This window comes from Macaca mulatta, chromosome 19 (genome assembly GCF_049350105.2).
Source record: "Macaca mulatta isolate MMU2019108-1 chromosome 19, T2T-MMU8v2.0, whole genome shotgun sequence".
NCBI lineage: Eukaryota > Metazoa > Chordata > Mammalia > Primates > Cercopithecidae > Macaca > Macaca mulatta.
In genome coordinates this window covers 45,669,213-45,683,888 of record NC_133424.1, presented here as the reverse complement: position 1 = coordinate 45,683,888, position 14,676 = coordinate 45,669,213, and the positions used below count along the sequence as shown (strand labels likewise).

At 48.5% G+C, this 14,676-nt stretch overlaps 1 protein-coding gene across 6 annotated transcripts in view; it reads right to left on the bottom strand.

The window, feature by feature from the left end:
- Positions 1–14,676, bottom strand: part of GARRE1 (granule associated Rac and RHOG effector 1) — a 99,054-nt gene that overhangs the window by 3,675 nt on the left and 80,703 nt on the right. For all 6 annotated transcript variants that reach the window (XM_077976244.1, XM_028838426.2, NM_001193886.2 and 3 more), the window contains 5 exon segments: positions 12,117–12,242; positions 9,649–10,682; positions 4,076–4,241; positions 2,956–3,093; positions 266–344 (listed from right to left, as the gene is read on the bottom strand). In XM_077976244.1, coding sequence (XP_077832370.1) covers positions 266–344; positions 2,956–3,093; positions 4,076–4,241; positions 9,649–10,682; positions 12,117–12,242 — 1,543 coding nt within the window.

The following is a 14,676-nucleotide window of genomic DNA, read 5'->3' as shown; positions in this document are numbered from 1 at the left end:
CAAAGCACTAGGATTACAGGCATGAGCCACCATGCCCAGCCTGAATTTTTATTTGTATTTAAATTTACATAGCCACATGTGGTGAATGGCTATCATACTACACAGCACAGCCGTAGAACGTCCTGTGGCTCTGAGTCAGCTGAGGAGGCTAATCATTTACACAGTTAATCATCACAAAGAAGACCCCTCATTACTTTGAGGCCCTCTGAAAACTGCAGCTGTGGAAGCTAGCCCAAATCTGTGCCCACAGAGGCTGCCTGAATACCTGGTTCATGTCCTCCACTGTGGTGAGGAGAGGTGGTGAGGGCAGCGTGCTGGTGTCCTGCTCTCCACTGCTGTGTTTCCTGAAAGAACCAAGAGCTCAGGGCAGTGATTGCCTGGCTTCCTGCCCAGCCCACCTGCATGGGACACACTAGTGCTAGGCTGTAGCGACTCCAGGCCTAGGAGGGGAGGAGGGCTGCATGGGTCCATGGCGTAAAGGGGGCTAAGGGGAGCCCGCACTGAATGATGCGCTCCTGCACGGCCAGTGCAGGCAGAGGAGCTGGGGTTGGGGGTGGCAGGCAAAGACAGGCACCGGCTTTACTCACATGCTGAGTCCACCTTCTTTGCCTTTTTTTTTTTTTTTTTTTTTTTGAGACCGAGTCTCACTCTCTTTCCCAGGCTGGAGTGCAGTGGCATGATCTCAGCTCACTGCAACCTCCGCCTCCCAGGTTCAAGCAATTCTTGTGCCTCAACCTCCGGAGTAGCTGGGATTACAGGCGTGTGCCACCATGAGCAGCTAATTTTTGTGTTTTTAGTAGAGATGGGGTTTCACCATGTTGGCCAGGCTGATCTCAAACTCCTGACCTCAGGTGATCTACCTGCATCAGCCCCCCAAAGTACTGGGATTACAGGTGTGAGCCAGCGGGCCTGGCTGGCTTTTTGTTAATTCATTTAAGAGATACTGTTTCCAAGCACTAAGGATATGTGACTGTTACAAGGTCGAATGAAAAAGGCAGGACGTGGCCAGATCAGAGCCAGCACTCCTGCATGCAGACAACAGTCTCTGCAGAGATGGTGCCAGATGTGACTTCTTTTTTTTTTTTTTTTTGAGACGGAGTCTTGCTCTGTAGCCCGGGCTGGAGTGCAGTGGCCGGATCTCAGCTCACTGCAAGCTCCGCCTCCCGGGTTTACGCCATTCTCCTGCCTCAGCCTCCGGAGTAGCTGGGACTACAGGCGCCCGCCACCTCGCCCGGCTAGTTTTTTGTATTTTTAGTAGAGACGGGGTTTCACGGTGTTAGCCAGGATGGTCTCGATCTCCTGACCTCGTGATCCGCCCGTCTCGGCCTCCCAAAGTGCTGGGATTACAGGCTTGAGCCACCGCGCCCGGCCGATGTGACTTCTTAAAAGTCGAATCAGTCATATGTCTGAAACAGCAGTCTCAAACTCCACCCCGGCTCAAACTTGCTCCTCCTGCAGGCTTTGCACCTCAGTTCACGGCACCCTTCACAGAAGCTCAGGCGGAAAACTTGTGTGTCATCCTTGACTCTTCCCCCCTCACCCATACCCCACTGCCAATTCCCCACCAGCTGCTGCTGCACTTTGTTCAGCTCTCTGCTCATCAGAAGTCTCATTGACTAAGTTCTGAAAATAGAACATCCACCTGTTCTCTGCATTTACTACCCTCATACCCTGCTTTATTTTCCTTCAGAGCACCTAGCCTAACCTGACATGATTTTTTGTTTGATTTTTGAGACAGGGTCTCACTCTGTTGCCCAGGCTAGAGTGCAGTGGCACAAACACAGCTGACTGTAGCCTCAACTTCCCAGGCTCAAGTGATCCTCCCACTTCAGCCTCCCGAGTAGCTGGGACTACAAGTGTGGACAGAAAGCATCTGAATGTGTGCTCAGGATTGGTCACTGCCACCCCCCACCCCACTACTATTCTGTGCAAGTACCCTTCTGTCTTCACCTACCCGCTCCCCACTGCCTATCCGACGGAGCCTGGCCTGTCCGGCAAGGACCATGTAACCCTGCCTCCAGCTCTGCTCCACAGCATGGCTTCGAGTACCTGGGAGCCCTGCGTACCCTCCACTCCCATGGCCCTTAGTCTGCCACCCTAACCTTGCTTTCATAGCCACAGCAGTTTCTCATTTCTTTTTTTTTTTTTTTTTTTTTTTTTGAGACGGAGTCTCGCTCTGTCGCCCAGGCTGGAGTGCAGTGGCGCAATCTCGGCTCACTGCAAGCTCCGCCTCCCGGGTTCCCACCATTCTCCTGCCTCAGCCTCCCGAGTAGCTGGGACTACAGGCGCCCGCCACTGCGCCCGGCTAATTTTTTCTATTTTTAGTAGAGACGGGGTTTCACCATGGTCTCGATCTCCTGACCTTGTGATCCGCCCGCCTCGGCCTCCCAAAGTGCTGGGATTACAAGCGTGAGCCACCGCGCCCGGCCTTCTCTACTTATTTCTAACCAAGCTCTCCTCTTAGTTCAGAGCCCATTTTAATTTTTGGGACCACTTTTGAAACATTCTCAGGTCTGAATATGCTATATTACTACTTTTTTGAACTTTGAAATGCCATTCAGAGGTCATTTTATCCATCTTTAATAAAGAGACTGAGGGTCAGTGAGGGCCAGCCCCTTGTCTGGGGTTGCAGAGCCTGTTGGTGAGTCCAGATTAGAACTCGCAACCAAGGGCCTGCTCTTCCCACAGAAAGGGGTGCCTCCTGCAAGGCACAGACCAGCACCAGCCACCCTGTCCCCCAAATCGAGCCGGCACAAGACGAGGCCGGCTCTTCCTTGTGGAAACCGCCTCCTGCAGGCGCTCTTTAGAGGCTTCAGCCGGGCAGTGCTGGAAGAGCCCCTCCTCCCACACCGGGAGACTAGGAGCGACTGGGCTCCTGGCTTTCCCAGGGAGTGAGCCGTGGGTTGCATTCACATGCCCCTCTCTCCCCACCTTGGTTTAGAAATCCCTTCATACCTTCTCTGCTTGACAGCAGCAACGAGGTCAGGCCCTGAAAACATGGAGAACAAGCTGTCCCCGTTAGCTGAGGATGTCTCATCACTCGAGCTGGCAGAGTCTCCCTGAGCACCCGACCAGGCACCATGCAGGCCATCCCTGAAAGCCGGAGAGAGAAGCTGGGCCGGGGCCTCCTGCAGCCCCACCACCCTCCACCCCACCCTGAAAGGGCAGTCCTTACCCTGCATTCATCCCATAACCAAATAGTGGTCTCTTGTCTCTCCCTTCTTAAAACGTGAGGTTTTCCTCCTTTGCCTTATTTCAAAAGTAATACATATTCATCACTTCCCTTTATTCCTCTAAGAAGCCTATGGTTTGTATATGAAATTTGTTTTAGAAAAAAACAAGGGAGGGATAGCATGGGGAAGAATAGCTAATGGATGCTGGGCTTAATACCTAGGTGATGGGAAGATCTGTGCAGCAAACCAACATGGCACACGTTAACCTTTGCAACAAACTTGCACATCCTGCACATGTACCCCTGAACTTACAATAAAAGTTGAAAGAAAAAAAATTTTTTTAAGTTAAAAAAAAAAATTAAGAAGTAAGAAAAAACTAAAAGTTGAGCTGGTCTTTAGTCACCCAGATTTATTAACTAGGTAGCAATATGGGATATAAAAAAATCCCCACTTGTCTTTACGATAAAAATTCGCAATTCTGTCAATATACTAGAATCTCAACTGTACACCTTTGCTTTTTGTAGGCTATAATGACAGCATTCCATAAATCATGTGGGCTTCACAGCCACACTCATTTCAGTATAAAGGCCGTGTTAAATATGCATTTATCTTACAAGCACCATCATGTAAGAGCCTTGTCTAGGGCTGAAGAGTCTGTTTTGAAAATCATGAATGTATACCAATGGCATGTTCACAGGGACACAACACACTACTTAGCATCTAACAGTCAGCCACATGACTCTGACCCCTAAAGATTTAATCCCATGTCACTCTCTCACACGGGGGCTTGGAATTGAACTGCTTGAAAAGAATGCCCACAGGCAAGGAGCCTCCCTTCTCACAGGCCCCTCGGGGGACACTTGGGTCTCAAACTCGGATTCCGTGCAGTACCCAGCACTCACCCTTCTGTGAAGAACTCGGGGAAGGGCCAGGTCCGATGGGCGTCATCCATAGGCGGCCAGTTGCCCCGGGGGTTGCCTGGCCGGCGACCATGCTGGGCCTGCCGCTTCTGCTGCATCGCCTGGCTCACTCCTGCCACATAGCGTGCAAACTCTGGGTCTGAGCCCACTGCATGGCGACAAAAGGAACAAACCGGGTTTGGGGAGAAACTGGCCTCTTAGTCCTTCCCTATGCTTTGCTGACATGCTGGTCACACATGCAATGAAAGGCAGTGAGGAGCTGCCAGGCTTTTGCCCCACAGCGTGGGCTGTAGGCTGTGCCCAGCACCCTGCTGTGGGGAGATGGGACTTGTAGCACCTAGGGCTAAGGCACAGTGTGTGCCAGGGATGTCTGGAAGGGCATTGCCTAGGACAGAGGCAGGTAAGTGTGAAAGAAACAAAAAGAAAGAAAAATGGTTTGATTTACCCATGATTAGATTTTAAAGACAAATACTAATAACTTAAAAAAATTTCTAGCATCAGCCAGGCACAATGGCTCACTCCTGTAATCCTAGCATTTTGGGAGCATGAGGTGGGCAGATTGCTTGAGCCCGGAAGTTCGAGACTAGCCTGGCCAACATGGAGAAACCTCGTCTATACAAAAATTAGCTGGGTGTGGGCCAGGCGTGGTGGTTCACGCCTGTAATCTCAGCACTTTGGGAGGCCGAGGCAGGTGGATCATGAGGTCATGAGTTCAAGACCAGTCTGGCCAAGATGGTGAAAACCTGTCACTACTAAAAATACAAAAATTAGCTAGGTGCGGTGGCAGGTGCCTGTAATCCCAGCTACTCGGGAGGCTGAGGCAGGAGAATCGCTTGAACCCAGGCGGCAGGGGTCACAGTGAGCCAAGATCGTGCCATTGCACTCAGCCTGGGAGAAAAAGCAAGACTCTGTCTCAACCAAAAAAAATAAAAAATAAAAATTTGTTGGGTGTGGTGGTGTGCACCTGTAGTCACAGCTACTTGGGAGGCTGAGGTGGGAGGATCACTTGAGCCCAGGAGGTGGAGGTTGCAGTGAGCCAAGATTGCGCCACTGCACTCCAGCCTGAGAGAAAGAGCTAGACTCTGTCTTAAAAAAAAGAAACAAAAAACAAAAAAAACACCTGGGCTGGGCTTGGTGGCTCACGCCTGTAATCCCAGCACTTTGGGAGGCCGAAATGGGTGGATCACCTGAGGTCAGGAATTCGAGACCAGCCTGGCCAACATGGTGAAAACCCGTCTCTACTAAAAATACCAAAAATTAGCCGGATGTAGTGGCAGGCACCTGTAATCCCAGCTACTCAAGAGGCTGGGACAGGAGAATCACTTGAACCCGGGAGGCGGAGGTGGCAGGGAGCCGAAATCGCGCTATTGCACTCTAGCCTGGGTGACAAGAGCGAAACTCCAACTTAAAAGAAGTCCAGTGTCTTGGTGCTCTGTACCTAGAGTCATTAGCTAACAACTTAGAAAATCAGATGATGACTTTGGCCAACTGATAACCTGAAAGTTAACAAAGCATCAAAGCATTGGGGTCAGCCAGATAGAGGTTATATGCTGTTCCCACTTGAGCTAAAGTTTGATCTGGTATTTTCCTGGCTATTGGCCAGGAGATTTGCTCATTCCATCTGAACATCTTAAGTGTGGCAAAGAATAAAATGCAACTTCAGAATGCTTTAAGAGGTGGCTGGAAACAGTGGCAGTGCTGAATGGGGATACGCAGGGCAGTACAAATGGGAGAAAAGCACAGATGGCGTTTACAGAAAGTGTCAAAAAAAAACATATGGCAGGAAAGCATCCATGAATCATAAATGTGACTCAGCAATTCATTTTTTAGCTTAAAATTAGGGAAGATACTAGGGTACAATCCCATTACCAGCTTATCCTAGGGCACTGTCACAAGATGATCTCAGTCACACTGTCCTGTCTCCCGACCCCCATCCCGCACTGAGTTTGCCTATCCAGACGGGTGCACTAGCTGGCGCCCTCTGATTCTGTCCAGAGGGGCGCTCCTCCTTAATCTGCATCAAGGGCTATGCAGATCTTATGCCCTTGGGGCAGGTAGAAAACTACACCATGGACTTCAGGGGCAGAAAGGAACACCCAGAAGGGAAAGAGTAGGATTTGTAGTCTACAGACATAAGAGGTGTCCAGGACTCAGAGGTCAAATACAGTAACATTCTTATTTTAAAAAAAAATTTTTTTTTTTTTTTTTTTTTTTTTGAGACGGAGTCTTGCTCTGTCGCCCAGGCTGGAGTACAGTGGCGTGATCTCAGCTCACTGCAAGCTCCACCTCCCGGGTTCACGCCATTCTCCTGCCTCAGCCTCCCGAGTAGCTGGGACTACAGGCGCTGCCACCACGCCCGGCTAGTTTTTTGTATTTTTAGTAGAGACGGGGTTTCACCGTGTTAGCCAGGATGGTCTCGATCTCCTGACCTCGTGATCCGCCCACCTCGGCCTCCCAAAGTGCTGGGATTACAGGCGTGAGCCACCGCGCCCGGCCTTAAAAAAAAATTTTTTTTTTTAGACAAGAGTCTCACTCTAGTTATCCAAGCTGGAGTGCAGTGGCGCCATCTCAGCTCACTGCAACCTCTGCCTCCCGGGTTCAAGTAATTCTCGTGCCTCAGCCTCCCAGGTGGTTGGGACTACCACACCTGGCTAATTTTTTTGTACTTTTGGTAGAGACGGGGTTTCACCACATTGGCCAGGCTGGTCTTGAACTCCTGGCCTCAAGCAATCTGCTGGCCTCAGCCTCTCAAACTGCTGAGACTACAGGCATGAGCCACTGCGCCCGGCCTCAAATATGATACGATTCTGACAAATACTGTTTATATTCTGAATTTAGTTACATGACAGTCAAAAAATGTACAGACCATTTATGATCAGAGAAAACGCACTGTGCCCACAGCAGTGGGTGGTAGCCAGTGGGCTTGCTGTTTCTTAGCAGGATGGAGGTGTTTACCCTTCTTGTGGCCCAGGGTTGCAGGCACAAGGATTTCCTATATCCATCCACCCAGGGGGAGCAAGCACAAGACAGCAGGAGCAGCGGCATGAAGAATTTTCAGAAGACACGAGCAATGGTCAGGTGCGGTGGCTCACGCCTGTAATCTCAGCACTTTGGGAGGCTGAGGTGGGTGGATCACCGGAGATCAGGAGGTCAAGACCAGCTTGACCAACATGGCAAAACCCCGTCTCTACTAAAAATATAAAAATTAGCCGGGTGTGGTGGTGGGTGCCTGTAGTCCCAGCTACTCAGGAGGCTGAGGCAAGAGAATCATTTGAGCCCAGGAGGCAGAGGTTGCAGTGAGTGGGGATTGTGCCACTGCACTCCAGCCTGGGCAACAACGCAAGACTCTGTTTCAAAAAAAAAAAAGGAGTGTTAACCCCAGCATTAACTTCCCTCCTGTAACAAGTGCGGGGGTGTTTCAGCAAGGAATCTCTTCTGGTGGGGATTTACTTGTACAAGTATTTGCTATACTTATTTGTAACATTTCACAGTACTCACCTATGAATGAAATACATTTTCTACTTCTGTATGCCTTTTGCTATTTAATTAGAGAAAAAAGTTTGCATGTACCTATGTTACCAAATTCTCTTACTAATTTTAGATTTTTTGGCGGGGGGGGTTCAATTATATTATTAGCAAAAAGCTGTGCTGTTTAATCTATCATTTTCCAAAGCTTGGACCACTTATTTAATTGCTTTTTGTCTTGCTGCATTTGCTGTGAAGTCCAAGACAAAGTTACATGCTACAGGTGATAACAGTTGCCCTTGTCTGATTCCTGATATTAACTGAAATGATTTTTGTTTCATTATATAAGGCACTATTTGCTATTAGCTTTTGGTAGATAGTCTTTTTTGTTTTTCTTTTTTTTTTTTTTTTTTTGAGACGGAGTCTCGCTCTGTCACCCAGGCTGGAGTGCAGTGGCCGGATCTCAGCTCACTGCAAGCTCCGCCTCCCAGGTTCACGCCATTCTCCTGCCTCAGCCTCCCGAGTAGCTGGGACTATAGGCGCCCGCCACCTCGCCCGGCTAGTTTTTTGTATTTTTTAGTAGAGACGGGGTTTCACCGTGTTAGCCAGGATGGTCTCGATCTCCTGACCTCGTGAGCCGCCCGTCTCGGCCTCCCAAAGTGCTGGGATTACAGGCTTGAGCCACCGCGCCCGGCCTGTTTTTCATTTATTTACTTATTTTTTAGAGACAGAGTCTCACTTTGTTGCCCAGGCTGGGCTGCTGTGGTGTGATCATGGCTCACCGCAGCCTCAACCTCCTGAGCTCAAGCGATCTTCCCACCTCAGCCTCAAGGCGCTGGGACTACAGGCATGTGCCACCACACCCAGCTAATTTTTTATTTTTTGTAGAACTATGTTGGCCAAACTGGTCTTGAACTCCTGGCCTCCTGCAATCTGCCTACCTCAGCCTTCCAAAGTGCTGGAATCACAGGCATGAGACAGCATGCCCGGCCAGGTTTTCCACTTCTTGGTATAATTTTGTAATGCCTATTTTGCTAGGAAAGAATCGATTTTCTGCTGAGTTTCCAAATGTATTGCTATTAAGTCTTAGATGGTAATGACTTAAAGTGGCTTTTTTTTGAAATAGGGTCTCTCTCTCTGTTATCCAGGCTGGGGTGTAGTGGCATGATCACAGCTCACTGCAGCCTCAAAATCCTGGGGTCAAGGGATGCTACTGCTGCAGCTTCCTAAGCACCACCACACCCAGCTGATTTTTTGTTTAGAGATGAGGGTTTTGTGATGTTGACCAGGCTGGTCTTGAACTCCTGGCCTCAAGTGATCCTCCCGCCTCAGCCTCTCAAAGTGCTGGGATTACAGGCATGAGCCACTAAAGTGCTTTTAATGTATCCTATTTCCTAATTTTGTTTCTCTTTGTTCTCTCTTAATCAAGCTTAGAATAAATTGGCTTATATATTTTATTGGTCTTCCAAAGATCCTTTAGAGTTATTTGCAATTTCTACTCTATTTTTCTTTTTAATTTACTTATTTTTGGCTTTTCCCCCTTAATTCCTCCTCCTAGTTTGTTCTTGTTTGTAAATTCCTTCTCTAATTTCTTAAGATGACTCTGGTGGTATTTTCATTGTCTAGGCCAGGAAAAGCTGTTTTCTATGAAGGCAGGAGGGTGTCTGTCACCTATCATAAGCCCTAGAGTTTAGACAAAAAAAAAAGCATCGCAAAGAACAGGTTATTTAATCAGGAAAAAAGCACCCCACAAAAGACTGTTGATCTTGGCTACTGGGAGTGGGCAGGCCTAGACTGGAGCCAACTTGAACTATGGGACTTTGAGCTATTCAAGTAACCTCTCTTAGCCTCAGTTCTGTTCTCCATAAAGTAAGAAAAATAGTCCACTCACATTCTCAGCCCCTTTCTCACCACTGTTTCCCACTCTTGCTAGATCTGCCCCACACTCGCCTCCACAGTGAGAAAGGGTCGTAAAGGGGGATTAAGTGATTTCACCTTCACAAGTAAGGCTGCGGTAGACAAGCCCTGGGAAGACCTCAGCAGTTGCGTTTGCTGTTGACACTGGGCGAGGGGTGGGAGGCCTCACATACCTGCAGGATCGAAAGGCAGAATCTCTCCCAGCATTCCAAAGACTCCATCGCTTTGGTCACGGTTTGGCCATGTGTTATTTCTAGGTCCCTGCGGCTTCTGTCCCAGAACCTCTGACATCACGTTATCCATATAGCTGCTCACCAGACCCAAGCTGTACAAGTCAGAACTGAGATCAGATATGCCAGGCCACTGACCAAGAGGAGACAGACCTGCTCCAACAGTCTGCCCTGGCTGTTGGGATGAGCCATGTACCCATTTCCCAGGTGCCCGAGGCTGGGGCGGGGGCTGCTGCGGTCCAATGGGCTGGAGTAGGTGTTGGTAGTATTGGACTTGAGGTTGTTGCTGCTTTGGGGACTGCTGCTGAGGTGCCAGTCCCGGCTGGGGTGTCAGAGGTGTGTGTGCCCCAGCCTGGGGTGCCCGTGGTGGAGGGGGCACGGGCAGTGACGGCTGCTGTGGCTGCATGGCTCCTGCCTTCTGCTCAGTCACCATGGCTGTGGCAGCAGAATTACGCCTTGTCACCAACGGAGAGCCCTGATGTGACTGGCCCATGTTAAAGCCCGAGAGAAAATCTATCACCTCTTGCATTTCCTGATCAGTTGGTAAGTTCATACCCTTCTCATCCTTGCCATCATCTCCATGCAGGAAGTTCTCACGCCTCTCCATGAGAAAGCCATTGGCCACTGGATTACTGGAATTCTGAGCTGACTGTGAAGGGTCTGTAGTCCTGGGGAAATTGCCAATGTTCAAAATGCTTTGTAACCTTGTATCAATATTGCCAGGCATTTTGGCCTTCTCTTCTGAACATCCAGCTATGAAGATGTTTTTAGAAGGGGTATTTTGGATGGAATAATTTGTGCTGCTGCTGGAGCTAGTACATGAAGCTTTCTTGGTGAACCGGGATGTCAGTTTGGAGAATGTCTTCTGCAGGCCACCTGAAGATTTGTTTCCATTTCCAGAAGGCAGGTCAGCCTGGTTGCCAAAATCACAGATCTCCCTTTGCAGCTGGATCTGTATGCAGGGTAAAGCTTGCTCCCTATTTAAACAGAAATTTGTTTAAAAAAAAAAAAAAAAAAAGACAAATATATAAAATAATAGAATGGACCTCTTTGTATTTAAGAATGGTGTTGAGAGCAAGAAAAACCTCTCTGGTTGGTATCAGGTTCACTTATCTTATAAATAAATGAACACCCAGGGGTTTGGAGAGTATGAAATCTACAGTGTCTAACGCAGGACTGGAAGTTCTGCTAGGATTCTGGCCTGAGGAGTGTGATTGAGTGAAATCCTCTAATGGTGGCACAGGAGGGGAAAGCATGGCTAGATGTGGGGATGCAACTTGCAGAAGCTAGCTTTGTACCTGGAGGACAGGGGCTACAGCCACGCAAATACAGCAGAGGGACAATGGACAACTCCACAAAGCAGAGGGAGGTGGTGGGGGGATGCAGGGATACTATGGACCAAAGTTGTCCCAAAAGATGGCTGTGACTTTCAAAGTTTCCTGAGCACATTTTCCCCATACTAAAATGGAGCCCTACAGAGTGAAAGGGCATGGGGCAGGAGCTGAGGCAGGTGAAGGCTGTATGGCCCTGGAAAATTCACTTTACTATTCTGGCCTTTGTGTACTCATGAGTTAAGAAAGGGAGAAAAGGTTGGGCATGGTGGCTCACGCCTGTAATCCCAGCACTTTGGGAGGTCAAGGCAGGCAGATCACTTGAGGTCAGGAGTTTGATACCAGCCTGGCCAACATGGCGAAACCCCGTCTTCATGAAAAAAACAAAAATTGGCTGGGCATCATGGCGCACACCTGTAATCCCAGCTACTCGGGAGGCTGAGGTGGGAGGATGACTTGAGCCCAGGAGCTGGGGGAGGCTGCAGTGAGCTGAGATTGCACCACTACACTCCAGCCTGGCTGGGTGACAGAGCCAGAGCCTATAAAGACAAGACGACAAAACCAAACACAAAGACCAAGACAGAAAAGAAAAAAAAAAAAGAAAAGAAAAGAAAAGGGAGAGGGGCCATGGCTAGATGTTTAAGGCTCCTACCAGATGTATACACATTTTTCAGGTTCAACCTGAGAGAACGGATTGAAAAAGAAAACAAATTCTAAAAGACATAAGTAAATTTTCTAAACATTTCTCTGTTCTTAATTCATAACGAGAATATGAGTTAAAAGTCCTCTTGATGGACTTCCTCTCAAATGACAAAACAAAGGCAGGCAAAAATGTTAGCAAATAGGATAATCTGGGTACAGGGCATGGAGCAGTTCTTTGTATCATTCTTGCCACTTTGCTGCAGGTTTTAAATTATTCTGAAAATAAAAGTTACTAAAAAGTCCGTATTGCCTTATTTACAATACCGCATACTATCAGTGACACAAGCACACATGAAATTGTGCATAGTCACACTGTCCCCTCAGTATGCATCTAAATGCAAACCACAGACAATTTAAGTGACCCGCACAGACACCAACCTTCCAGCCCTCCAGCGGTTTAGGTCCAGCACGGCTGTGTAGAGCACATCCACCAGACCCAGGGTCTTCTCAGGATCAAGGCTTCTCTGCAGCAGGGACATGGTGGCAGGGTCTTCTTTCAGGCACCTAGGCACAGATTAGGCTGCATTAGTCTTGGCTGCCCTTCTCTGCAAAGGTGTTTCAAGCAGGTCTCATAGAAAAGGCTACAACTTTTATGTACTTCTCGTGCCCAACAAAAATTCAGTAACTGTAAGAACACGGAGAAAACAACAGGGCTGACCCTGGAACTCACTGCTCCACAAGAGGAGGAGGAAGCAAAAGGGTCTGAGGTCTCGTGATATCAGAATATATATTTGGTCTCTGCCTCCAGTTCCTCATACAGAGCTCCTAAAACCCTTGAGAGTTCCTGGATGATAGTGTCTTTTGTTCTAATAAGATGACTTGCTTGTATGATGAAGCCTCCATAAAAATCATTAGATCATCGGGTTCTGAGAACTTCCACACTGGTGAACACACTGAGGTGCTGGGCATGGGGCACACCTGGCAAGGGCATGGAGGCTCGGGGCCCCATCCTACACACTGCACGCTATGCACCTCTTCACCTGGCTGTGTATCTGCTATAATATCCTTTATAACAAACCATAAATGTAATTAAATGTTTTACTGAGTTCTGTGAGACATTATAGCAAAATATCAAACCTGGAGGTTATGGGAACCCTCAACTTATAGCCAATTGGTTAGAAGTTGGGTGACCACCTGGGACTTGTGGATGGCATCTGAAGTGGGAAGTAGCCTTGCAGGGCTGAGCCCTTAACCTGTGGGGTCTGTGCTAGCTCAGACATTCTGATTCCTGCTGACTTCTCCAATAAGTAAACACAACTGTCTACCACAAAACTTACACATCCTCTCTAGTTCCTCACATCTTGCATGCAATCCATCAGTGAATCCTGACACCTCTTCTTATAAAACACATCCAGAATCCAAGCACTTCTCACCACCTTGTTTATGAACCCCCTGCTTCAGGAAACCACCACTCCTGGGTTTCAGGACCAAGCTCTCACCTGGTCTCTTTTTCTCTACTCCTGTACCTCCAAAGCCCATCCTTCACATAGCAGCCAGAGCGAGCTTCCCGTAGTGCCTATCAGAGCACATCACTCCCCTGCTTAAAACCCTTCAACGGCATCTCATCGTGATTGAAATAAAATCTAAACCCTCACCACAGTCCTCAAAGCCCTCTGTGCCCAGCCCTTCCACCTTGTCCCAGCCGTGAGGCCTTCTCTTTCCCTGGATGGGTTTGTCCACACCTAGGACCTTTGTTCTTGCTGCTGCCTTTGCCCGAATTTCTCTTTCCTGAGATTTGGATATGGCCAACTGCTTCTCATCATTTGGGTCTCCACTGTCCATTCAGGGTACCTACACCAAGAGCCCCCCAACCTTTTTTTGAGACAGAGTCCCACTCTGTCCTCAAGGCTGGATTGCAGTGGTGTGATCAAAGTTCACTGCATCCTCAACCTCCTAGGCTCAAGCCATCTTCCCATGTCAGCCTCCCAAGTAGCAGGGACTACAGGCGTGTGCCACCGCACCCGGCTAATTTTTTAATTTTTTTGTAGAGACGGGGTCTCACTATGTTGCTCAGGCTGGTCCTGAACTCCTTAGCTCAGGTGATCCTCCTGCCTCAGCCTCCCAAAGCGCTAGGATTACAGGTGTGACCCACTTGGTCCAGCCAAGAGCCCTTTTCTGAGAGGGAAAACAGTCTGAGCAGCACAGGTCTACTAGGAAGATGATGTCTGCCAAATCCTGGGCACTCTAGGAGCTAAATGGTGAACTCAACACTTGCAAAGTCACCCAAGGAGGTAGCAGTACTCCCTAACATGACTTGGGCTTGGGAAGAAATGTATCAAAGAAATGCATAAGAGCATGAAATGAGAGCCAGCCAGGCTCTGAAGCACAGGAAAGGGTGAACAACAACGCAAGCTCTGCTAGTGCCCAGCTAGACCTTGGACTCTTCAGAGAGAATCTTGGCAACTGAGCCTGCCCAGGGTTCAGTGCACCCAATTCTCTCCGTCTGGAATCACTGATAATCAGGACACATATGCTCTTGTTCCCAAGCCAAGTCTCGTTGTGACTTGGCTTGTCACATGTTTGCCCACTAGGAAAGCATTTGTTGGCCATGCAGAAAAGAGTACTACAGTTCCTGGTGATAATAATTAATCTTTCTGAAAAATCAACAATCAACAAACTGGCATTTTTATTTTATTCATCAGTCTTGAGCTGATCAATAAAATGCCCTTAAGTGGCTAAACCCATTCTGCTGACAAATCATCAAGACTTGCTTAAAACCCTGTACCTGTTCTTAGATTAAAAGCCCAGTTCCCTCAAGGGCCCTGCAAGTCTTGACATCTATAACTTCCCGTCCTTATCACCACCTAGTGCATCTCGTTCCATGCTGGTTCACTCCTGAAGCCTCTGCACTGGCATTCCTTCTGCCTGAAGTGTGCTCCCCATCTGCTCTCTCCATGGCAGGCTCCTCTCAAATCCAACGTCATATCGTCAGAACCCC